Genomic DNA, 23,287 nt, shown 5'->3' with positions numbered 1-23,287 from the left:
GGGGCAACTACAACGCGCCCCAGGATCCGGCTTCTGCTGCCCCGTGCCTGCCGGCCCCGCTTATATGGCCCCCGGGAGGCTATTTTGGGACGTGTCACTGGCACCGCGGGGACCACAGGGTGCCAAGAGCCCCCCCCCCCCAGCTCTCCAGGGGGGTGGCACTGGGGACACATGCGTCACCTCGTGTGCATCCAGCCACGCTCAGCCCCGTGCGCCCGGGGTCGCTCCTGTAGGGTCAGCCCCCGCCGTGGCAGCCCCTGCCCCGGGTTGTGTCCCCGTGGGGTGTGGGGACACGTGGGGACAGCCCCCCCCTCCCCGGCACTGTGAGGCCCCCCCCTGGCCTCAGCCCAGGGCACGCTTGGCCTTTCCCTGCCCGCTGCGGCGCTGGCACCGGCCCCCGGGACCAGCAAAAAAAGAGGGAGCCGAGGGGTGGCAGTGGCTTTTTGGGGGGGCTGCTGCCCGTACCGTGGCCGTGCCACCCCACACCACCCCACACCACCCCACCCCACCCCACAGCACCCATCCCATGGCGGTGCCGGCCCCATTGCTGCCCTCGAAGGGCCGCCGAGGTCCCATCCCCGTGCGTGTCCCCCCCCACTGAGAGCTGGCAGCGGGGTGCTGGCCACGGGGGCCCCCCCGGCGGGCTATTTGTAGGGCCGACAGATGGGGGCTGCGGACAGACGGGTGCTCGCAGGGTGCCAGCGGGGTCTGAGCTCGCCTGGCCGGGCCTTGGGGACACCGGGCTCTGCCCCCGACCCCTGGAGCACAACAGGGGACGGCGACCCCACAGCCAGCAGCCGCAGGAGCCCCGGGGTTGATCCTTTGAGCCTGGGGGGGGGCAGCTTGGGCCTGTCACCCCCCCCAACCCCACCAGGCGCTGGTCCCTGCTTTTCTTCGCTCGGGTTACAAAGGGCACGTGGAAGGCAGCGGGCTGCAAATAGTGCAAGGCTCTTTATTTCCACAGCTGCCGGGCCCCCCCCGCTCCCCCGGCACGGGAAGGGGCCACGAGACCCCAGGGACCCCCCAAGGACCCCAGGACGGTGCCGTGGAGGAGAGGAGGGGGGGGTGGGTGGGAAGGGAGCAGAGCCCCCGTGGTTCTGCCCACGTGGGGGCTGCCGTGGGCGCTCGCCCCCGTGCCGCAGCGCTGCCGGCGCGTGCCCCCGCGTGCGGGCGGCTCGTTGCAGCTTCCCTTTATAGCCCAGCACAGGTAGAAGGGAGCCGCGTTCGCCCCCGCATCCCCCCCCCCCTCCACACACACCCAGGAAGGATGAAAAATCTCAGAAACGTTCGTTCCCTGCAGAGCTACGGGATGAGGGGGGGGGAAACACGAGCTCAGGCGGGACCCCAGAGAAGCGGGGCAGCACCACGGGACAGCCCCGGGGGTCCCAAAATGTCCCCAACCAACAGTGTGTGTGTGTGTGTCCCCCCCCCCCAAGGGGTGAAGGGCCTGGGGGGGCTGCGTTTTGTCCCCGTGTGCGAAGGGCACAGCCTGGAAGGTGGCTGTGTCGGGACAGTGACGGGGACAGACGTGTCCTCACCCCCCCCAGCAGCTTTCCCCTCCCTTCCCCTTACCCCAGGGTACCAGGAGGGGAACCTGGGGGGGTCCCAACGAGCCCCCAGACCCCTTGTGTGGGGAGGGGGGGCAAGGCTGGACTCAGAGCAGGGCCAAGCCCAGCCACACAGAGAGAGGGGGGCAGGGGTTTGGCACATGCCGGGGGGGGGTTTCAGGGCTCTGCTCAGCAGGGAAGGAGCCGAGCCCTTGACGAGGTCAGTGTGGGGCAGCCCCCCCTGCCCGAAGACCCCCCCCCGGGCTGTGTTGTGGTGCTCAGGGCTTGCCAGACAGCTCGCTGACCCGCTGGCGGAGGTGGAAGGCAAACTCGAACATGGTGGCCGCCAGGCTCTGGTGGATGAGGTACCGGGGCAGGCGACCCTGCGAGGAAAGGAGAAGGAACAGCACGTCAGGGAGAACAGCACGTAAGGGAGAACAGCAGCAGCACGGGCAAAACGGCCCCCCCAGGGAGGTGAAATCCTCCCCAAACCCACCCCGAGCTCCTGCTCGGGGCTGCCCGGGTTTTGCTCCCTGAACCCGGTGCCGCAGCGGGGAGCTGCTGCTGCTCTCGAGGAGTTTTCTCCGGGGGAGGCACTGAAACGAGGTTTGAGTTGTCTAAAAAAGCCCCGGCACGACTCAACCCCAGCCGCCTCGGCCCCTGCTCCGTGATGTGAGATGCACAAAAAAGAAAAAAATAACAAAAAGCAAGGCCGGGCTCTGCGGGGGCAGGCAGCAGCAGCAGCAGGGCTGGGAGCGCCGCTGGGGCTGGCAGGGACGGAGAGAGGGGGGGGCACGGCCCCTGCCCAGGGCATGGGATGGGAGCAGGAGGAGCCCTGGGGATGTGGTGCACATGGGGGGGCTTCCTGCAGCCCCCTGCGAGCTCGGGGCCCGTTTCAGCCCTGCCACAAACACACACACGTGCGCAACCCTTGCCCTTCGCTGCAGGAAGGGATGAGCCATGCGCTATAAATACTGCGCCGGGGCCGAAGGAAATACCAAGGCAGCACAGGCCGAGGGGTCTGGGCAGCAGCAGAGCCCTTCAGGAAGGTGGTGGAAGCAGTCGAGGGGCCGTGAATTAAGAACTCGGCCGGCACAGCCTCTTCCAGCAGCAGGCAGGCACTGGGCGAGGGCTCCCCGGCTTGGGAACGGCTCTCTCCTTGCCCAGCCCCACGTCGCACACCCAACGGGGCTGTTTTTCCCCAAAACAGCCTCTTACAGAGGGGAAGAAGAGGCACGGGAGCCAGATCAGTGATGGAAAAACACCTCCGGCCCCGGCCCCGTGCCAAACAGCACCGGGGGGCAGCGGGGTTGGGGTGCGGGCGGCGCTGGGCTCGTCCCCGCCGTCGCTTCCCAGGCGAGGAGCTGCCGAAGGGGAGAGCTTCTGCAGAGCCCTGGCAGAGAATTTCGGCAGGAGCAGGGCGCCTGAGCTGCTTGGTGGGAAGGGAGGGCCGTGGGAGGGGAGGGGGCCGCAGCTTTGCAGCAGAGCGCTGATGAATGGAGCCTTTGTGCTCGCTGCTGCAGCGCCGTTTCCACGTCAACCTCGGCTCGATTCAGCAGCGGAGGAAGAAAACAGAGCAGCTCCCCCCCCCCCCCATGCACCCAGCCCGGCTCCCTGCACGCTGCCTTTGTCTGGGCCACCAGTGAGGGCTCCCCAAAAAGAGCTCCAGAGCTGGGGCACGGCCTAGGGCCCGAGCACCACTCCCTTCATGCAGGCACAGCCCCCCGGGGTCTGTGTTTGTGTTTGTGCTGAGATTTTGGGAGCAGGGCACGCAGCAGAGAGTGATTCAGCCCTTCAGCGGGGTCCGGGGAGCAGCAGGCAGCCAGCACTTGACGTGCCCAACTATTTCTGTCCCCTAAGGATAAAATCACCTCTTCACGGAGAGGTGAAACCCGTAGCCAAGATCTCGGCCGGGTAAGGAAGGGTTTCGCAGCCCTACAGCGGGGGAAATTCAGGGAGAAAAGAGGGTGCACAGCCTCTGCCTGCAAAACTCAGGTCCCCTTAGGGCAGCCCTTGGTGAGGCAGCTGAATCTGCACCCAGGAGAGGTTTGCAGCAGCACAGCAGCCCCTGCAGGGTCCCCAGCAGGCATCCTGCAGCATGCAGGGGCTGCTGAAGGTGCTGGTGTCCCTGCTGGGGAGGGAACACAGCCACGGCGCTCGCCCGTCAGCAAAGAATTTGGCTTTACCTTCAGGTCCGTGTTCAGAATCCAGACGAAAGTGCAGACCCTGGGGTTGCTGGGGCACTTCAGCACGATGAATCCTCCCGGCCCGTTCTCACCCCTGCAAGGGAAACAAGGACAGCAGCACCCAGTCAGGCTGGGGGAGGCTGAGGAGCTGCTCTCCCTGGCACGCCGGGTGCGTGGCACCGACCCTGGCTCCTGCTGCGGCACAACCCTGGCCTGGCGGCGAGGAGGGGGAGCCCCACGGGGTGGGAGCAGATGTGCAGAGTGCCTGGGAAGGGCTCCGGCTTGGCTGCAGGCTCCCGAGCAAACACCACGAGGCAGGTTTCCCACAGGTGCCTTGGCAGCAGCGGTGCCAGGGCTGCTGCAGGGCTGCAGGCTGAGGAGCAGCCTCTGCCTCCGAACCGTGCCAGCCCCGCCGACGCCGGCACCGCGCCGCGGGGAGGTTTCAGAGGCACAGACCTGGCAGAAATGGGAGCCAACGAGCAGGTCCCAGGGAAGCCGAGCACTCGGGGAGACCGTGCTGGGTCAGGACAGGCTCGGCGCAGACAGCCTCGTCACTACAGCCCCCAGATCCTTCCTCGCACCATCTGAGCGTCTCAGCGAGGAGAGCCGTGCTTACACACACAGCCCAGATCCAGATTTCCCTTCTCTGCTCAGGAACACACGCTATTTTTGCTGCGCGCATTCGTTAAAAGATTTTTCTAGGCCCCGAAGATCCCCGGCTCTTAAATAGACTGAGGCAGCTATAACGGCTCTGAGTTAAAATGTCAATTACTTTAACCAGATTATTAGGAAAAACAAAGTCAGCGCGTGAAGTGGCACAGCTGGGCCCCAGGCACAGGCGCAGGCAGTAACAAGGAGTCCTTGTTTGATGAGAGCAGCCCCGCAGAGATCCAGCCCCGGCCGTGCGAAACCTTCCCTTCGGAAGGGGAGAGGCCAGAGAGCCGCTGACACCCTGGGAGCCCGTCCATCCTGACGCAGCTCGGCTCACCCACGGGACCACCTCTCGGCGCCTGCAGCCTCTAAAATCTGTAAGCAGCCGGCTTACGAGCAGCAAAAGGCATCCGAGAGGCTGAAGGAAAGGCACGGTCAGCTGTTTACTGCCCCTCAGAAGTGGCAGCTGGCCCTGTTTGGGAATTAAGTGTTACGTAAACAGGATGCGGGGCGGGCTGGGGTTTGTGCTCGTACTGGTCGGCACCTCCACTCCCCAGAGCAGAGGGAGCAGAGAGCTGGGAAACGCCCGAGCAGCGCTCGGCAGCACGGAGAGTTTCTTGAACAAAGGCAGAAGAACAAGGGAAGCAAGGTTCAGTTCCACAAATAGATTAGTTTCCTGAACGCGGTGCCAGAAAGACAGCAGGGTTTTCATTTAAGTGGCTCTTTGCCCTAAGCTGAAGCGAGGCGCGTGTGTCAGAGAGCAGCTCAGATAACAGGATCTGCCTCTCACCTGACATATTTGGAGAGCGGGGGCTTCAGGCTGTGCGTGGTCGACATCCCTGAGGAAATGTACCTGTCTCTTCTTCTCTCGATCCGACGCACGTTCACGAAATCCCTGCGCAAAGGAAGGGCAGAGACGGTTTTGGGATGCGCAGGGGGCTCGGAGGGGAGCAGATCCCAGCCCTGGGACTGCCGGGAAAGGCTGTGGCAAAGGGACGGCAGCATATGGACACGGCACGGCCAGCACCGTTCGCAGGGAGACAGGCTGACTGCCTGCCTGGGACAGATCTGGGCTCTGAGCCTCCTGCCAGAAACGGCTGGAGGAGACTTCAGGGGCTCCCTGCCTTTGGGAGCAGAACCCAGCCCTGCTCTGGGGATGCCAAGGAGCTCCCAGCCAGCACACAGTGACAGGGCTGGAGCCGAGCGCTCTCGCCGCGGTCGGAAGCTTCCCTCTGTATCTCAGGAAGGTGTTTGGGGGGGGGGGGGGGGCTGAGCACAGCGCAGACAGCAGGACAAACTGACCTGGGGGAAACGACACCGCCTGCGGCCCCAGCTGCTACGTCGTACGAAACGATCGTGTTGTCTTCAACCCGCTGCAAGATCTGGAAGAAGAAAAAAGGAAAAAAAAAAAAAAAAAAAAAAAAAGGATTTCCTCAGATTGCGCCTGCAGGTGCCAACAGCTGGGCGATGCGGCCCCTCCTCAGAACAGCACCGGGACTCGAAGCCAGCGCCTTTGGCAGCTGATGGGAGGCTCGGGGCTGGGGCCGAGCTGGTTGGCAGCGCACGCAGAGGTTCCTCTGCTGGCCCAGGGCTGCCCCTCTGCCCCTTTGGGGAGGGGGCACAGGCGTTGCCTTCGGATCACCGCCGCGGCGAGCAGAAGCCGGCTTGGCTCGGCCGCTGGCCCAGCTCCCTGCCCACCTCGTGGGCTTTTGGACGGGCAGCGCCACGCAGCTGGCTGCCGCAGAGCATTCGGATCGTACGGATGAGCGGCGGAGATTTAACGCCTCAGCGACTCTGATCCAGCTAAGCTCCACTAGGGCCTGGGCAGCGCCGACAGCCGGTGCGGGGCTGGGAAGCTCCAGCTCTCCGCTCCAAGGAGCTCCTGTGATTAAGCCATCTTTGTCCGGCACGCTCACCTGGCAAGCTGCCACTGTTCTGTTCCACAGGATCATCTTCTCGGGCTGGAGAATAACCTCCTGGTAAACTGTTTCAGCAGAGCACTGCAGGAAAGCCTGAGGACACGGAGCCAGAGCAGTTAGCCAGTCCCCCGCTCCCCCCGGGTAAGATGATTTCTGAGGAACACGGGGCAGATCACAAAGAACAACAGGGACCGAGCAGCAGGGCAGCGGCGAGGCTGCAGAGCTGAGGCTGTGACCCCGCTGCAGCAGCGCTCTCATTCCCAGGGGCCTGCAGGGCACACGAGGAGACAGAGGACGGATCAGACCCCGGGGAACTGCAGTCGCTGAGCTGCTGCCTGCTGGGTTCTGCGGGAGGGCAAATATCTGTCTGTGCCACACACGGACCTCGGGGCTGACCCGGGCCGGCTCCTCCACCCTCACCCTGCCTCAGCAGCGATTCTGCTGCAGGTGCAATCGCTTCCCCAAGTCCCCAAAAAGCTGCTCCGAGCTCTAGCACGGACAACAGTCCTTTCCCCGCGTCCCTGTGGGACTGGGGGGGGGATCTTCAGAGGCAAATGGTGAGCGCCGCAGAGCCCGTGCAGCTTTTCCTCGTGCACACAGAGCCGCTCGGCCGGCGGCTCCTGCCAGCAAGGCAACATATGCACTGGAACAAAGAAAAGCCACCGCAGCACCGATGCTTCATTAAAGCGTGGTTTACAGCCAAGCCACTCCAGCGAGAGGGCACGGAGCACGGCACTTCCGCGCGGCTCTGCTCGATGCCAGGCAGCAGCAGACGCACGCTCAGCCCTGGTCTTGCTGGCAATTAGTTGCAATTAGCCTCCTTGGTCAGATTAGTCCTAGATGCTGGGGTTGGAAGCGAGTCTCGCAGTCACCTGCTCCCACTTCTACCAGCGGAGACTGGGGCCCGGCATTATTTGCCGGGGAGTTTGTCTGCCAGCCAAGGGGTTTTCCTGGAGAGATTCCCTAGAGCGCGCAGAGCAGTTCATCTGTCTCAAAGAGTGCTCTGCAGCCTGACCTGTCCTGCCAGGGCCAGGAGAGAGCGTGAAAGCCGAGCCGCGATGCCAAGGAGAGCAGGCTTTTTGCCTGTGCCACGCAGGCTGAGCGATACGGGAAGGTTCCTTACCTTTAAGATAAAGGTCTTGCCGTGGAAAGGTATTTCAAAAGTGTAAACAACGTCACCGAAGTCCTGCGCAAGAAACAAGGAAGTTACATTTCTGCTGGCAAAATAAAATTAACTGTTTCTACCCGAGCTAAAGCCTGCTGGTCTCTGAGCACCGTGCTGCAGCAGCAGGATCCAGCCCGCTCCCGTGCCACGCGGGACCATCCCTGACCCCAAACCGTGCCCGTTCCCCCAGGCCAGGCCAGGCCAGGCAGCCAGCCCCACGACAGGAACGACACCCAGCACATTTCAGATGCCCGTGCACGAATTTCCATAAACAAAACAACATCCAGAGAGGCAGCAGTGATGAGACAGAAAAAGAATCCAGCCCGTGCCAGGCTGCAAACTCCGTTTCAAGGTCAAATTCTCTTTGTAGCAAGCTACCAGCACCAGTGCAAGAGAAAGGGGTTAGTTTGCCAGCACTGCTGTTGTTACCTACATCTGAGAAGAGACTCCCTGGAGGGGTTAGGGATGGACAGATGATAACCTTTCATCATTAGCCCTGTGTTAAACTCTGATTAGTCTATTTAAATCCATCCCCCTTTGGATAAAGAAAACAATCTGCCCAGCTAGTTTGGCATCAAACAATGGATCACTTGACAGGGGAATTTTAAACACCAGATGAGACTGCAGTTTGCAGGACTCTCACCCCAGCCATGGCAGGAGCCCACAAGCAGAAAGCGGGGTTGGTTTTAGAGGGCAGAGACAGGGCACCTTCCACACCACGCTTTGGGCAGAGCAAGGAGCTCTAGATACCCCAGCAAACCCCACTGTGGCTCAGGGAATAAAGCCGTGAGGTGGGGGAACGGGCAGGGCTCCCTGCTTTACCCTCTGCCTCCCCCAGGGTCCCTGTCCTGGGGCAGGGGACAGGCACACGGCCTCGGGGTGGGCCAGCAGGAGCAGCCTGCGCCCCACACGCTCCTGCTCCCTCTTGGCTCACGGCAACCTCGTCTCATCCGGAGCCTCCCCAGACTCCAGCACGCTCCTAAAAACACCAGAAAAAGCAAAACCAGCAGTGCCAGGGCCCTGGGCACGGCACGGCACGCTTCTGCTCCTCCTGCCTACCAAAGGTGAGTTGTCCGCCCCTGCCCGCCCGCCGCCGAGAGGGAGGAGTGACGGGCTCTCTCTCCTGTCAAACGGGAAGGCAATTAAACGTCTAATTAAATAAGAGGGGATTTTACATTTAACTGAACTGGAATAGATTCCTAATTCAATCAGGTAATTGTAACGCTTGTTAATTTTTCGTGTCGCAAGGAGGTTTCAGAAGCCTCGTTTGTCCTCTGGTTTTTGCTAAGCCAGCCATGCTTGCTGCGGGGCAGCGGGGCGGGGGGGACACTTGCATTGTTTTTCTCGAACTTCCAGTTCTCCTCCTGCGCCAGGATTTGGTCCACAACCTCCATCGCCTCTTTGCCTTGCCGGACGTATTCTTTCTCCTAGGAGAGAAGGGAATATTTTCACTCATGGGGCTTGCAGAGAGCCCAAAGTGTGCGTGCAAGGCTGGCTACCCACCCCCTGGGGCTAGCAGAGGGAAGCGGGCAACCTCCCACCACCACACCACAGAAATCTCTTCATTTGGGTCACAGAGGCTTCATTTTGGAGCTTGAAGTCACGCTCCCAGCCCTGGCTCGCATCCACACGCCAGCTGCGCCTAGCAGCGAGCCTCCTGCCTCAGCACGAGGGCTTCCAGCAGGCCGAGGGCTGCGAGGTGCTCAGAGCTTCCTCCTGTGGGAGCTGAGCAGCAGCAGCACCTCTGGGAGGGCAGCACCCAGGGGCTGGTGCCCAGGCAGAGCTCGGGGAGGTGCAGGACCACCCTATAGCTAGGTCTTGGTGAGGATGGCCAAGGCGATGCCCTCTTGGGGTGTGACCAGGAGGGAGAGGGAGAGGCAGAGCCAAAAATCACCCCCCCAGGGCAATGGCTGTGAAAGGAGGGACAGGAAGGAGGGACAGGAGCGTCCAGCTCGAGTTACCTGCGCTGTCAACGCCTTCCTCCCCAGACCTTCCTCGTCCGACTCGTTGTCCGACCCTAGGAGGAAGCACGCAATTAACACACAGCTAACGAAGATGCCACGTGGACGACCTCCCCCTGACCTTCCCGTGGAGCAGACAGTGTCAGATCCCTGCTGTCAGCACAGCCCAGGGCCTGCCCCCCACCCAGGGGTGGCTCTGCTCCCCAAATGGGTGTCAGCAACACTGGGACAACTGCTCCAGCAGACAGCCTGCCGAGCTGGGGGGGTCTCAGGGCAGTGACAGTGGCACAGGGCAGTGGGCAGAGGCACAGGGAAGTGGCACAGGGCAGTGGCACCCTGTCACCTCTGCCCCCTCGCCTCCTGGTGGCGATTTGTCCCCACGCCCTCATCCCCAGGGCGATGTTTTTCGAGCGTGGCTTACGAGCATTAAATCCCAAGCCCACAAAACTCTCTGGCTTCCCACGGGGCCGAAGCCAGGCACGTGGGGCTGAGCACCACCCCCTGCCACTGATGGCACCGAGACAACAGGGCTGTGGCTGCACTGCCCGGGCACGGGGCAAGGAGAAGGGGCTGGATTTGCGGCGTCAGCTCTTGGAGGCGCTGCCAAGGGCCGGGCTAAGGAGGCAGAGCTGGGAGAGGAAGAGAAGAGAGGGGAGAAAAAGAGGGGAGAGGGGTGAGGAGCACACGTTACCTGCGAAGGACTCCGGTGGGGAGTAGAACTGCCCGTCCGAAAGGGCTCCGGGGTAGAGCAGGGGCCCGCGTGCGGCCGCAGCCTGGGCTGCCAGGTACCCTGGGGACCAGAGGGGGTCTCACACACCCTGCCCCGTGCTTCAGCCCCAAAGGGGCTGGGTTGGGGGCCCCGTGTCCCCCCCCAGCCACCAGCCCAGCCCTCCCCAGACGGCCTCCCAGCCACAGCTGCTCGGCTCGCGCTGCCACCAGCCAGCCCACGAGCCTTTCAGCTCCTATTGCCTCATCTTTTGTTGGAGACATTTTATCTGCGTGGAGATCAATGGGCTCTTTTGCCTGTCAAATCCAAAGGCGATTAAGCATCTAATTAAATAAGAGCTTCCCCTGGAAGCAATTTGGAACCCGAGCCTAATCCAATAGAGGCATGAAACACTTGATCATTTTTCATCTTAAAGCCTCCTCGCAAGACCCAAACATCCTCTGGTGTTTTCCAGTCACTGGGTGCATTTCTGACCCAGCCTCGCTCGACAAATACCGCTTCGTTTACGTGCCACTTCCCAGTCCTCTTTCGTCAGAGAAGCCAGGGAGAAGGACGAGCTCCTTCGGCTGTAAGAGGGCAGCTGCACCACCCCAAACCCAGCACCCGCTCGGTTCCAAGCACCCTTGGAAGTGACAGGTGCCCCGCCGCGCGCGGGAATTCGTGCGGCATTAGGTCAGAAAAGCTCAGTCTCATTTTAGTCTGACCTCAGCGACAAGAAGCTGTCACATTTCCCACACCGTAACCCACGCTGCACCCCTGTAATGTATCTCCCAGTGAAGCATTCCTCCCCGAAGGTCTCCAGCCCGGATCTGCAGACAGATACCAGGAGCTGGAGAGTCCCCCAGTCCGCCTGGCATTTGTCCCACTGTTTCAAAACATTTTCAGTGATGCGGAGGTGAGCTCTGTTTCCAATACGTCTGGCTTCGGTACCCAGACATTGGGGAATCTGGCATGGTTTTCTCCTCTCAATTAAAAGATGCTTTTTATAATCTGGTATTTTCTTCCCCTGAAGGGGCTTGTATACCATCACAGAACTGAGTCAGGCACTTACCGTCACAGCCAGCCTGGAGATCACTTCTCCACGAACGTCCTAGCTGTCAAGGTGCTGCCAAAGCAGCAGAAACCCCAGGCCTGGTAGCCTGATCTGCCAGCTCCTACCAGAGAAGAGCAAAATACTCACATCGTTCCTCTTCCGCCTCCTGAGTTAGGACTTTAAAATCCAGGAACCAGGTCTCTAGCCAAGCAATGACGAACGAGACGATAGGAAGCAAATAGCCGAACGCCCCTTTGGTCAGAAGCTGAGTGGAAGAAAGCAAAAGCCACAGGGAGTTCACACAAAAACGGCCAACAGCAGCAGCCAGCAATCACAAAGCAATCCCCCCGTGAGCCCGAGGAAACCAACCTCGGAGAGGATGACCTTCACAATCAGGAAGGCGCTGGAGACCAACGTCGTGACCTGGAAAATAAAATCACCCACCTGAGATCCCTGCAAGCCCCGGGCAGAGAGCACAAACCAAAAACAGGAAAGCAGGAACTGCCTTCTTACCGCTATGACCCACCAGTGGCGCAGCCTTACGACCGCGTAGGCCAGCAGCAGCACAAAAAATCGGAAGAAAGCCAAGACCTTTTAAAAGAAAACGCCATCAGGACGAGTCAGCGTCCCAGAGTCCTCGTCCCCGTGCCAGGCATCGGGAGGACGCAGCCCCCAGGCAGCCCCCCCCAAGGGCCTCGCCACCCAGATGGGGTCAGAGGTGCAACGGGACGGGTTGGGAGGCTGCAGCCCCACCCCGAGCTATCCCCGGGACACTCACAAATATGTCGAAGAAAGAGGTCTTAAAATTGTACTCGATGATTTCGCTCTCCAAATTCTTCTCGATGCCATCCTTGGTCTGCAGAGGAAACGAGACAGCTCTCGAGACAGCACTGATAAGGAAATGCTGATAGGAAGAAGGCGGCCGAGAGGTGCCCGGAGGTTAGCACGGGGTCGGGTTGTGCAGCAGGCACGGGGCCACGGGGGGGATGCTGCACATTTCAGCCTCTGCTTCACGCCGAGGGGAGCCAGGGCTGGAGCGGCTCACGGCGACGTGAAACACTTCTGGGGGGGGAGCTTTCTACAAAGGGAAACCCCGAGCAAGTGAACGGCTCCAGGAAGCGCTCAGCACCATCGGCCGCAGCCAGACGCCCAAAGCATCCCTCACAGCACCCCTCCTGCGAGGTGGGATTTCAGCTCAGATCGTCCTCTTTGTGCAAAAAAAAACCCTCAGTGTTCCCCCAGGCCAGCCCGTGGGCCGGGGGGAAGCGGGAGGAGAGGGCCACGGGTGCACAGAAGCACGAGGAAATCCGAAAGAGGCCGAGCCACGGCCGCTGGTATCGAACCCGGGCGTGGAAAAAAAGCTCAGAGAAGAGCTCTCTTGCCTCACCCCGAGACAATCTGGGGCTCGCCAGCCTCGGTGCTTCTGCCACCATAAATCCTGCTCTCAGGAGCTTGGACTGGCTGTTTACGAGGAAGCGGATGGCTCAGGTAACTGGAACAAATGCTTCACCTTTAGGCTATTGGTTTGAACGCAGCCCAGCTGGCCGGGACGCCGGTGCACGCTGACAGCTGTTTGATGATCTGCGAGAAACAAGTTGGTGGATCTCAGGCCAGTTCTTGGCAGCCTGGAGCCCTGGCACCCTCTTGTCAGACAGTCCAAGGACAGACGAGGCAGCCGGCGGGAAGTGGTCCCTCTAGGTCAGGCTGGTGCTTAATATTTGGGGGCTGGGGGGGGGCTGCTTCAGCTGCTGGGGGGCCACAGGGCTCGTGCCAGGCAGCTTCGCTGAGCTGCTGCTGAAAACCTCCTCCCAGGAGGCTCCCAGGAGGAAAAAAAAAGGGCCCAGCGAAGGCTTCGGGTCACGGTTTCTGAGAGGTGTTTTAGGATTAAACGCACGCCGCTGCCCTGAGCCAGCGAGGAGAATTGTTTGCGGCACCTCTTTGTCTCAGCGAGCTCGCAGAGCACCGTTTGCAGGAGGCAGACATTTAACGAGGGCCAATTTGCTCAGCTTATCTCGCAGCGAAGGAAACCATTTGATAAAAAAAGCATTAGTCACGATATAAACTCATTGCTCTTCATAACTAGGCAAATCAGCCCTCCTAATAGCCTTAAATATGCAGCATCTCGGCTCGGGGCCCAAATATCACCAGTTAGTCACTCATTAATGGCTACCTGCGAGACCTACGCTCGGCATCACCCTGACGACCGCGCTGCCAGAGCATTTCCCCGGGGCTGCAGGTTTGGATTTGGGGGCCAGCACCGCTCCTCGAGCCCCGGGGACAGCAGCAGGAGGGCTGGGGTCCGCGCCAGGGGTGCTGGGCACCGTCGGCACGGCAGGAATGCCGGCCCCGAGCTGCTGTTCCTACACCACGGGGGTCCCTGCGGGCTCGGCACCGCGGCCACGGGGCGAGGGAGCCGCTGGCTGGAGCGATCTGTTAGGTGCAGACACCACAGGAGATAAGAAGGAGAGAGATAAGGGTCGCTAAGCGAGCGCAGGACACGGAGCTGATAAAGGCAGGCCAGGCACGGGGAGCGGCGGGGTCTATCTCTTCATCTCGCAGGACAAGCAGCGCCTGCAACCCGAAACCCAGTGCCCCGCGCGGCCCCAACTGGTCGGGACTGGTCGGGAGAGAATAAAAAAGCACAGCCCCAACCCCGGGAGCGACTTTGACCTGCTGGGGCTGAAAGGAAAATCGACTGGGAATCAACTGGGTTTCCTCAGGCGAGCCAAGGCGGGAGGACAAAACCCCGGCGGCGCCTTTGAGGCAGGAGGGCAGCACCTCGGGCGTCCCGAGGCTGAGATTAGCGGCAGGGACCAAAGCTCAAAGCCCTTTTTGTCCGTGCCCAGCAGCTGGGCGGGGAGAGGAAGGTTTGCAACCCCCCCCTCCTCCTCCTCCTCGTCACCCCTGCAGGGCAGAGCAAGCTGAGCCGGCAGCTGCTTGGCGAAGGAGGGGAGCAGGGGAGAAATTTGGCCACCCTGCGGGCCCCGGATCTGTTATAGGACAGCACAAAGCCAGCCCCAGGATGGTGTTAACCACCCTGGGCAGCCAAAACAGGGCTGGGGTGCAGGAAACGAGCAGGGCTGCAGCTTATAAAGCCTCAGCCCGGGCCTGGGGAGAGGGAGCCGTGAGGATCTGGCTGCACGGGAGGAGAGGAAAAGCTCCGGGCGGTTTTTTTTTTGCCCCCCCACTTACGTTCAGTTCGATGATCCAGAGCAAGGAGATGAAGAGCAGGTCGAAGGTGACGAAGAGGCAGAAGGTTCTCCTCACGTCCGAGATGGCTTTCCTCTTCTCCGGGGAGAAGAAACCGTAGGGGGAGAAGGCCTGGCTGTGGGACAGCGAGGTGCTGATGGAGGCGATGGCGGGGAGGCTTCGTTCCAGGTCGTGCTGCAGCTCCGGCGGCTTGCTCATCCTCGGCCCAAGCAGCTCGGGTCCTACGGCAGCCGGGGCCGCATCTGCGAGGCCGGGGTGTCACCTGGGGGGGGACAGGAGGGGACAGGGGGAGCTGCAGCGAGGCCTCGCACCCGGATCCGTGCTGAGAGCACAGAAAGGGAGCGGGGGCACGCGATGCCCCCCCCTCCAGGCGCTTGTCCCCAGCACCCAGAGGCTGCCTCTCTCACGGCACTCCTGGGAGAGAAGAATCCAGCTGGCTTTTAGGGTTTTTTCAGGCTTTTAGGGTTTTTTCAGGCTTTTAGGGTTTTTTCAGGCTTTTAGGGTTTTTTCAGGCTTTTAGGGTTTTTTTAGGCTTTTAGGGGCCTCCCTGGCAGAGCACAGCTCGCACCCCGCACCAGCAGAGCCCCATCCCTCCCCGTGCGCTGTTTTGGGGTGGAAGGATCAGCCACCAACACCCCCACCCTGCAGCACCCCCCCTGGACGTGCTGTGGGTGCGGGGAGAGCCAAACCAGGGGCTCCAGAGCGTGAGCAGGGGCTGGAAAACCCCCCGGGGTGGCCACGTGGCCACTGCTTGCCCCGGTCTCGCCCCTGAGCTGCTCAGGGGGCAGTCGGGGCGTCGAGGCTGACACATTTTCAGGCGGCCCCACTCCCTTTGGGACCCGAGCGGGGTGAGGGGGGGGCTGCAGCACACCTCACTCAGAGCCAGGAGGCTTCAACCAGGAAAAAAAAAATCCCTTTTGGGCCCAAACCTGCGGGAAACGGGCACATTGCGGGGCAGAGGGGGCTGCTCAGTGAACGCCCCCATAAAAAACACAACCCCAGGAATCTATGCGAGCAGCTCGGGGGGGCGTGGCGGCGAGGCTTCACCAACCTCCCCCCCCAAGCCCCACCGAGGCCGTGTCACTTCGGATAAGGCACCGTGAGCCCGGCTCAAGGAGAGAGGAGCTCGGGACATCTGTGGGAGCTGAATAATGGATGGCCTCCCACCCGCCCCCCCCCCGCTCAGACAGCGCTTTGCACTTAGGCAGCCCCCCCGCCCCCTCCCCGGCACTTCAGAGCGGTTTAGGATCACCCCCAGGGACACCCGGCCCCGATCCGAGGCTGCCTCACGGGGTGGGGACGTCCCCGGCTCCTGAAACCAGCAAAATTCAACGGTTTTGGGGTTCAAACCCAGATTGAGGGTGGGAATTGAAGGTTTTTTGGAAGCTCGCCGGTCCTGAAGCTCTTCGGGGGGGGTCGGTGAGAAGGGTTTGCCCCCCTCGGGAAGGCCAAAGGCCTCTCACGGGAATATTTGGAGCCCCCCCAGGCTCTGCCCTGTCCCCTCCCGGCTCTCAGACCCCGACCCCGACCCTCCGTGTGTGTCCGGGGGCAGCAGCAGCAGCGCGGGGCTCCGGGGGTGAAACGGCCCCGGGGGAGGGGGGGGGGGGGCCAGGCCTGGAGCCGGTACCGGGGGGTGGTTGAAGGGGGTGTGGGGGGGGTGAGGCCTGGTCCCGGGGCGGCCCCGCTCACACCGGGGGGGGCCCAGGCGCGGGGACCCGGCCCCCAGCGGCGGGTTCTGTGGGGCAGGGCCCGGTACCGGCACCGGTGGCGGCTCCGCTCCGGCCTCGGTCGCTTCCCGGTCCCGGTCCCGGTCCCGGTCCCGGTCCCGGTCCCGTTGCCCCCCCCCGGCCCCCCCCGGGCCCGTACCTGCAGCCGCCCGCGGCCAGGCCCCGCCGGAAGCAGCCCCCAGCGCTCAGCCGCTTCCGGTCCCGCCGCCACCTCTGACCCCGGAAGCGAACGCGCGGCCGGGCCCGGGGGGGGGGGGGGGAGCCGAACGGAGCCGGGCCGGGGCGAAACCATTTGGGGACGGTGGGGAGGGGGGCGGTGGGAGAGCCCATTCCGCAGTGCGCGGGGGGGGAGGAAGGCCCGGGGGGCACCCCGAGACCCCCCCTGGACCCCCCCCAAACGCCCCCCGAGTCCCCCCAAGTGCCCCTGAGCCCCCTTCGAACCCCCCCGAGACCCCAAAGCCCCCCCTAAACTCCCCCGACCCCCCCCCAAAGACTCCCCTGAACTCCCCCAAGCCCCCCTTGAACCCCCTCGACCCCCCCCCAGACCCCCTCTGAACCACCCCGACCCCCCCCCCCGGAGACCCCAGACCCCCCCTTGGAGCGCCCAAACCCCCTCTGAACCCACCCAGGCGCCCCCCAAGCCACCCCTGGACCCCCCCCCGAGACCCCAGACCCCCCCCAAGCCCCCCCAGCACCCCCTAAGCCCCCCTCTGCCCCCCCCCAGGCGCCCCCCAAGCCCCCCCCAAACCCCCCTGAGACCCCAGACCCCCCCCAAACCTCCTCGAGCCCCCCCAGCACCCCCTAAACCCCTCTCTGACCTCCCCAGGCACCTCCCAAGCCCCCCCGAACCCCCCCAAGACCCCAGACCCCCCCCATGAAGCCCCCAGACCCCCCAAAAACCTCCAGACCCCCCTCTGCCCCCCCCCAGGCGCCCCCCAAACCCCCCCTCAGACCCCAGAGCCCCCCCTCCGACCCCCCCCATCACCCCCTAAACCCCTCTCTGACCCCCCCAGGCGCCTCCCAAGCCCCCCCTGAACCCCCCCAAGCCCCCAGACCCCCCCCTCAAACCCCCAGACCCCCCCAAACCCCCCCCCAAAACCCCCCCAAGCCGCTCGGTGTCGCTCCGTACAGCTCAGCTTTATTTGAGGGGGGGGGGGGGGGGCACGGGCAGCGCTGGAAGCGAGCTGGGGGGGGGGGGGTAGGGCACCGCCCCCCCCCCACAGCCCCCTCCAGAACCCCCCTCCTGAGCCAGGGGGGCTCCGTGGGGTTGTGGGGGGGGGGCTCTGTGGGTTTGGGGTCTGTGGGGTTGTGGGGGGGGTCGTGGGTTTTTTTTTGGGGGGGGGGGCACGGCGCAGGCGAAGCGCAGGCAACAGCGGACAGCCAGGCCGGGGGGGGGGGGGGGGGGGAAGTTTGGGGGGGGGTCCTGGGTTTGGGGGGGGGTCCTGGAGGGGGGGTGCGGAGCAAAGCGAGGGCTGTACCGGGTGGGGGGGGTTGGGGGCTTGGGGGGGGGGGTCGTTGTCACCCCGGGGGGGGGGCTGAGCGGCTAGCTGGTGCCGGGGGGGAAAGTGGGCGAGGGGCGCTCGGTGCCGCCGGGGGGGCGCGGGGGGGCCTCGGCGAAGCCCAGGGGTCGCCGCTCCTTGTTGGCGTCTGTGGGGGGGGGGACACAGCAAAATAGGGTCAGATTTTAGGGTCCTGGGGGGGTCCCAGGGGTGCGTGGGACCCGTGGGACCCCCCCCCACACCCCCTTGTGCCCCCCCCCCCCCCCGTACCGCTGCCCCCGTCCTCGGGGTCGTCGTCGTCACCCTCGGCCCCCTCGGGGTCCTCGGGGATGTCGGCCACGCTCAGGGCCTTCAGGTCCCCCCCCCGCTCCTCCAGGCCGCCGAAGGAAACCTTCTGTCCCCCTAAAGGGACAGGGATGGGGACGGGGTGGGGGCGGCCGTGGGGTGGCCCCCGAGGGGGTACGGGGACGGCCCCGGCCCCAAATCCCCCGGGGGAAAACTCAGGGCCTCAGCCCCGCGGTGTCACGGTCCCTGTGGTGGCCCCGGCCCTGTCCCTGTCCCCGTTCCCGTCCCCGTCCCCACAATGTCCCTGTCCCCACAGTGTCCCCGACCCCAAAGTTTCTCCATCCCTGTCCCCACAGTGTCCCAAACGCCCCCAGTTTGTCCATTCCCTGTCCCCATTCCTGTCCCCATCCCCGGTGTCCCTGTCCCTCCAGTTTCTCCATCCCTGTCCCCAACCCCAGTGTCCCTGATCCCAAAATTTCTCCACTCCTGTCCCCACTCCTGTCCCCATCCCCGGTGTCCCTGTCCCTCCAGTTTCTCCATCCCTGTCCCAATCCTGTGTCCCTGACCCCAAAATTTCTCCATCCCTGTCCCCATCCCGTGTCCCTGACCCCAAAGTTTCTCCGTCCCCCTCCCTGCGGTGTCCCTGTCCCCATGCCATGTCCCAGCCCCCCCGCGGTGTCCCCGTCCCCTTGGTGTCCCCGTGGTGTCCCCGTCCCCTTGGTGTCCCCGCGGTGTCCCCACGGTGTCCCTGTGGTGTCCCCGTCCCCGCGGTGTCCCCCCCCCGTGGTGTCCCCTTGGTGTCCCCGTCCCCTTGGTGTCCCCGTGGTGTCCCCTTGGTGTCCCCGTGGTGTCCCCGTTACCTTTCCTCTTGTGCGCCTTGGTGGCGGGGAAGATGCTGCGCTCGGCTCGGACCTGGCTCCCCAGGGCTTCTTGGGGGGGGTCGGAGGGGGGGGGGCAATGAGGTGGGGGCAGAGGGGGCACGGGGACCCCCCCACAGCCGGCACAACGCGGGGGGACCCCACTGGGGTCAGCGCGGCCCCGGGGGCTGCAGGGGCCGGAGGTGCTCCCCAGTGGGGACACCACGGCCTCGGCCCCCCCCCTGTGCCCCCACCGCTGCTGGCAGCACCCAGCCCCGTGTCCCCCCCCGTCCCCATGTCCCCCCCCGTCCCTGTGTCCCCAAATCTCCATGTGCCCCCCGTCCCTTTGTCCCCTCTCCATCCCCATGTGCCCCCCCTGTCCTCGTGTCCCCATATCCCTGTGTCCCCCCCCATCCCCGTGTGCCCCCCCCGTCCCCCCCATCCCCACATGTCCCCCCCAATCCCCATGTCCACCCCAACCCTGTGTCCCCCCCATCCCTGTCCCCTCTCCATCCCCATGTCCCCACATCCCTGTGACCCCCCCCATCCTTGTGTCCCCCCCCGTCCCCATGTCCCCCCCCGTCCCCATATCCCCACATCCTCATGTCCCCCCCCCAGTCCCTGTGTCCCCTCTCCATTCCCATGTCCCCCCCTGTCCCCATGTCCCCCCCCAACCCTGTGTCCCCCCCATCCCTGTCCCCTCTCCATCCCCATGTCCCCCCCATGCCCGCCCATCCCCATGTCCCCCCATCCCTGTCCCCTCTCCATCCCCTATCCCCCCCCATCCCCATGTCCCCCCTGTCCCCCCCCATCCCCACACCCCCTCCACGCCCCCCCCCTTGTCCCCATGTCCCCCCCCCCGGCACCCACCAGGCTCGATGGCGCTGTCGGTGTCGCAGGCTCTGCCCAGCTCGTGGTCCCCGTCGTCGGCCTCTCCGTCCGAGCTGTCCCCCCCCCCAATGCCACTCTCCAGGTGGGACTGCACGATGCGCTGCATCGCTGCCGGGGGCACCAGCGTCACCACCCACCCTCCTACTGGGAGCACTGGGAGCACTGGGAGAGCTGGGATCCCCTCCGGGAGAGCCGTCGGAGAGCGGCGCGCGCAGGTTGCCGCCGTGCCTCAGTTTCCCCATTTGGGACAGCACCGCCCGGGGGGGGGGGGGCTCAGCCAGCCCCGGGGGCAGCCCTAAATGTGTCCCCAGCCCCAAATGTGTCCCCAGCCCCAAATGTGTCCCCCCCCCCACCTCAGGACGGGGTCCTTGGGGTCGGTACCTTTGAGCGAGGGCGGTGTGTAGGCACACGGGTTGTTCCTCTTTGGTTTCAGCAGGCAGCCCTCGCCGGAGGCTCGCTGCGGGGCAGAGCGGCCCGGGGGTGTCAGGGACAGGGACAGGGACAGGGAAACCCCCCCCCCCGTGTGCTGGGGACACCCCCATGTTGGGGACATCCCCCCCGTGTTGGGGACACCCCTGTGCCAGGGACACCCGCGGTCCTGCGCCCCGCACGAGCTGGGTGCCGCGATGGGGACCTCGCCGTGGGGACCCCAGGATGACCCCCCCCAGCTTGGTGACACTCTGAAGGGGGCCCCACAATGGGGACCTGGGGTGAGCCCCCCCTGGGACAGGGACCCTACACTGGGGATCCCATGGGGGGGACCCAAACCCGAGCCCCCCGGCGGTGAGGATCCCGTCGGGACCCTGATGCGGTGTCCCCAGGGGCTGGGGGGGGGGGGGCAGCGATGAGGAGCTGAGCCCCCCGGGGTCCCCGTGTCACCCCACACTTTGCACAGCCCCCGACCCCATATCCCTGTCCCCATGTCCCCGTTTGCCCGTCCCCGGGGCCAGGAGGAGGCAGGGAACTGAAAAGCACCGGGACAGGACGGGACGGGACGGGGGGGCAGCGCCACGATAACCCCGTGGTGCCCCCCCCACGGCCATCCCGGGGAGCACGGGGGTGGGCAGGGGGCTCCTATGGGGTCGGGGCCATGGGGGGGACACTCACCTGGTAGGGCAGGGACTCGTCCTCTGCGTCCGTGGTGCCAGGAGAGAGCGGGTGAGCAGGACGGGGGCTGCAGCCAGCACCCCCCCTGCCCACCCCACAGCCCCCGTCCCCTCCCTGCCACCCCATCCCAAACCCACCACCCCATAGGGTGACACCGCGCCCCGTATCCGCCACCCTGCCACCCCATCCCCCTGCGAGTTGTCCCCCCTCCCGGCCACCTCGTCCCACCCCAACCGCCCCATCCCACCCCAACCACCTCGTGTGTCCCCCCCCTCTGCCAGCACCTCCCGTCCCCATCCCAGCCCCCTGCTGTCCCCAAAACCACCCCGTGCCCCTTCCCGTCCCCCTCCGGCTGCCGTCCCCGTCCCGGCTCACCTGGGGACGAGTGCTCGGAGAGCTGGAAGAGCATGGCAGGCGTGGGCCTGCGCCGGCGGATCTGGGGGCACAGCGGGTGTCACCGGCCACCCGGGGGTCCCCGAGCCCCCCACCCACTGCCCCGGGGCCGAGGACCCCCGTGTGACACCCCCCCCCCAGCAGGGTGCTCAGCAGCGGGGGGCAGGGGACAAGCACGGTGCCCCACGGAGGGTCCTCGTGTTGTCCCTGACCCCCCCCCAGCTCCTCAAAGCCCCCCCACCCCGCACAGCTCCGGGTCCCGGGGGGGGGGCGCGCAGGAGCCGTGTCCCGGGGACATCCCCTCGGGCTGCTGTCCCCCTCCGTGTCCTGTCCCCTGCGTCCCAGCCCTTCCCTCCTGTGCCGTCCCTGTCCCATTCCTGTCCCCCCCCCACCCCCAGTGTCCCAGCCCTTCCCTCCTGTCCCGTCCCCGTCCCCCCCCTCACAACTCTCCCTCGGCACAAACCCGCGCACCTCGCAGCGCTCCCGTCCCCTCCCTGTCCCATCCCGTCCCCCCAGCTGCTCCTGTCCCCTCCGTCCCCCCCATCCCATCCCATCACCACCCTCCTGTCCCCTCCTGTCCCCCCTTGTCCCTCTCTCCCTCTCCCACCTCTCCCGTCCCACACCGTCCCCATCCCGTCCCCCGTTCGGCTCTCCCCCCCCCACCACCCAGCTCCCCGAACACCTCGGGACACCCCCGGCCCTCCCCGAGACCCCTCTGACACCGGCACCACGGTGGCACCCCGGGGTCCCCCCATGGCACCTTAGGGTCACCGTGCGCAACGGTGCTGTGGCACGGGGTGTAGGGGGGGGGGGGGGACACCGGTGTCACCCCGCTGCCACCCTTGCCCTCACCATCTCCACGGCGCGGGGGTCCAGCTGGCTGGGGGGCGCCGGCACGGAGAACTGGATCTTCTTACGGTCCTTGGGGTCCATGGCCTTGGCCCCGGGGGTCTCCGCCGCCGCCGCTGCTGCCCCGGTGCCGCGCGGGAGTTCGGCAGCGCCCGGGCTCGGCACGGCGAGGACTGAACGGGAGGGAGGTGGAGAAGGCAGAACCGGCGAGGAGGAGGAGGAGGAGGAGGAGGAAGAAGGAGAGGGAGGGAGGGAGGACACGTCTCCTACCAGCACGCTGAATTATTCATCCCCCCGGGCAGGGGGGCCGAGGCCGAGGATAATGAGCCCTCGGGGAGCTTCGGGGAGCCCGAGAGGGGGGCTCGAGCCCGTAGGGGCTCCTTAACCCGTTCCCCTCCGTGGGGGGGCCCAATTGTAGGGGCTGTGGGAGCCGGGCCGGGGCTGGTGGTGGCCACGGGGGTCCCCGGTAGCCGGTGCCTCAGTTTCCCCGCAGGGCAAGGTGGGCATCGGGTGGGGGGACACAACGCAGGGCATGGCCTCGGGGCTGCCCCACGGCACGGGGAAACCCAGCCCGGGACAGGATCTGCCTGGAGGGGGGGGGGGACAGACCCTGCAGGCACAGTGGGGACACGGGACCCCGAAACGTCCCGCCGTCCTCGTGCTGGGGGTCCCACACTGCCACCAGCCGTGGCCCTGGGGTGTCCCAGAGGTAGGGGAGCGCGCCGCCACCCCAAACCATACCTGGCTCTGCCCCGGCTCCCTGCGGGTTTCCCCCACGGAAAATTCCACCAAACCCCAAACTTCCTTCCTGGAGGAGCAGCAGGGAAAGGGGGGGGGGTGAATCTGAATCCTCCTGCCCCCCCCCCGTTCCCACAGCTCCACGTACAAAAACCCCAGGGGTGACTTTGGCCGGGCCGTGGGAGCAGGGGACGCACCCACCCCTGGCACGGCTCCAGCCACCGGCGAGGTCCCGGCCGGCGCCGCGGCCACGCGCTGGGTGCCCGGGGCTGCACGTGGAGGGTTCTGCCCCCAAACCCACACGGGACAACCACCGGCAGCCGGACCTCACCCCTGGGACACCGGGACCGTCCCGAATGGGGCCGGGGGCCAGGCGGTGCCGTTGGCGCTGAGGAAGGCGGCGCTGGCGCGGAGCGAGGAAGGGGGGTGCCGGGTGCTGGCTCCAGCCCCCGGATCTCCCGGTGCTCCAACGGCTGCGGGTGGCTGCGGGCCAGGAGCCGTGGCTGGAGCAAAATATTTACCCGACTGGCACGGTGCCACGG

At 65.2% G+C, this 23,287-nt stretch overlaps 2 protein-coding genes across 2 annotated transcripts; both read right to left on the bottom strand.

Moving 5' to 3' along the window:
- Positions 1–954: 954 nt before the first annotated feature.
- Positions 955–16,328, bottom strand: STARD3 (StAR related lipid transfer domain containing 3). The gene is made up of 15 exons (XM_032202955.1): positions 16,266–16,328; positions 14,382–14,661; positions 11,968–12,045; positions 11,703–11,780; positions 11,559–11,612; positions 11,337–11,454; positions 10,121–10,219; positions 9,430–9,485; positions 8,803–8,895; positions 7,427–7,489; positions 6,301–6,396; positions 5,687–5,766; positions 5,175–5,279; positions 3,734–3,827; positions 955–1,930 (listed from the first exon to the last, which is right to left on the bottom strand). Exons 2-15 carry the CDS (start codon positions 14,595–14,597, stop codon positions 1,826–1,828), a joined length of 1,335 nt encoding a protein of 444 aa, XP_032058846.1. The 5' UTR covers positions 14,598–14,661; positions 16,266–16,328; the 3' UTR covers positions 955–1,825.
- A 1,341-nt stretch (positions 16,329–17,669) lies between these two features.
- Positions 17,670–22,091, bottom strand: PPP1R1B (protein phosphatase 1 regulatory inhibitor subunit 1B). Its single transcript, XM_032202515.1, has 8 exons — positions 22,011–22,091; positions 21,141–21,201; positions 20,766–20,788; positions 20,040–20,115; positions 19,638–19,766; positions 18,771–18,836; positions 17,896–18,027; positions 17,670–17,773 (listed from the first exon to the last, which is right to left on the bottom strand). Exons 1-8 carry the CDS (start codon positions 22,089–22,091, stop codon positions 17,670–17,672), a joined length of 672 nt encoding a protein of 223 aa, XP_032058406.1.
- Between the last annotated feature and the right edge of the window lie 1,196 nt (positions 22,092–23,287).

The sequence above is a fragment of the Aythya fuligula genome, chromosome 24, assembly GCF_009819795.1.
Source record: "Aythya fuligula isolate bAytFul2 chromosome 24, bAytFul2.pri, whole genome shotgun sequence".
Lineage (NCBI taxonomy): Eukaryota > Metazoa > Chordata > Aves > Anseriformes > Anatidae > Aythya > Aythya fuligula.
This window is presented reverse-complemented; position numbering and strand designations above follow the sequence as displayed.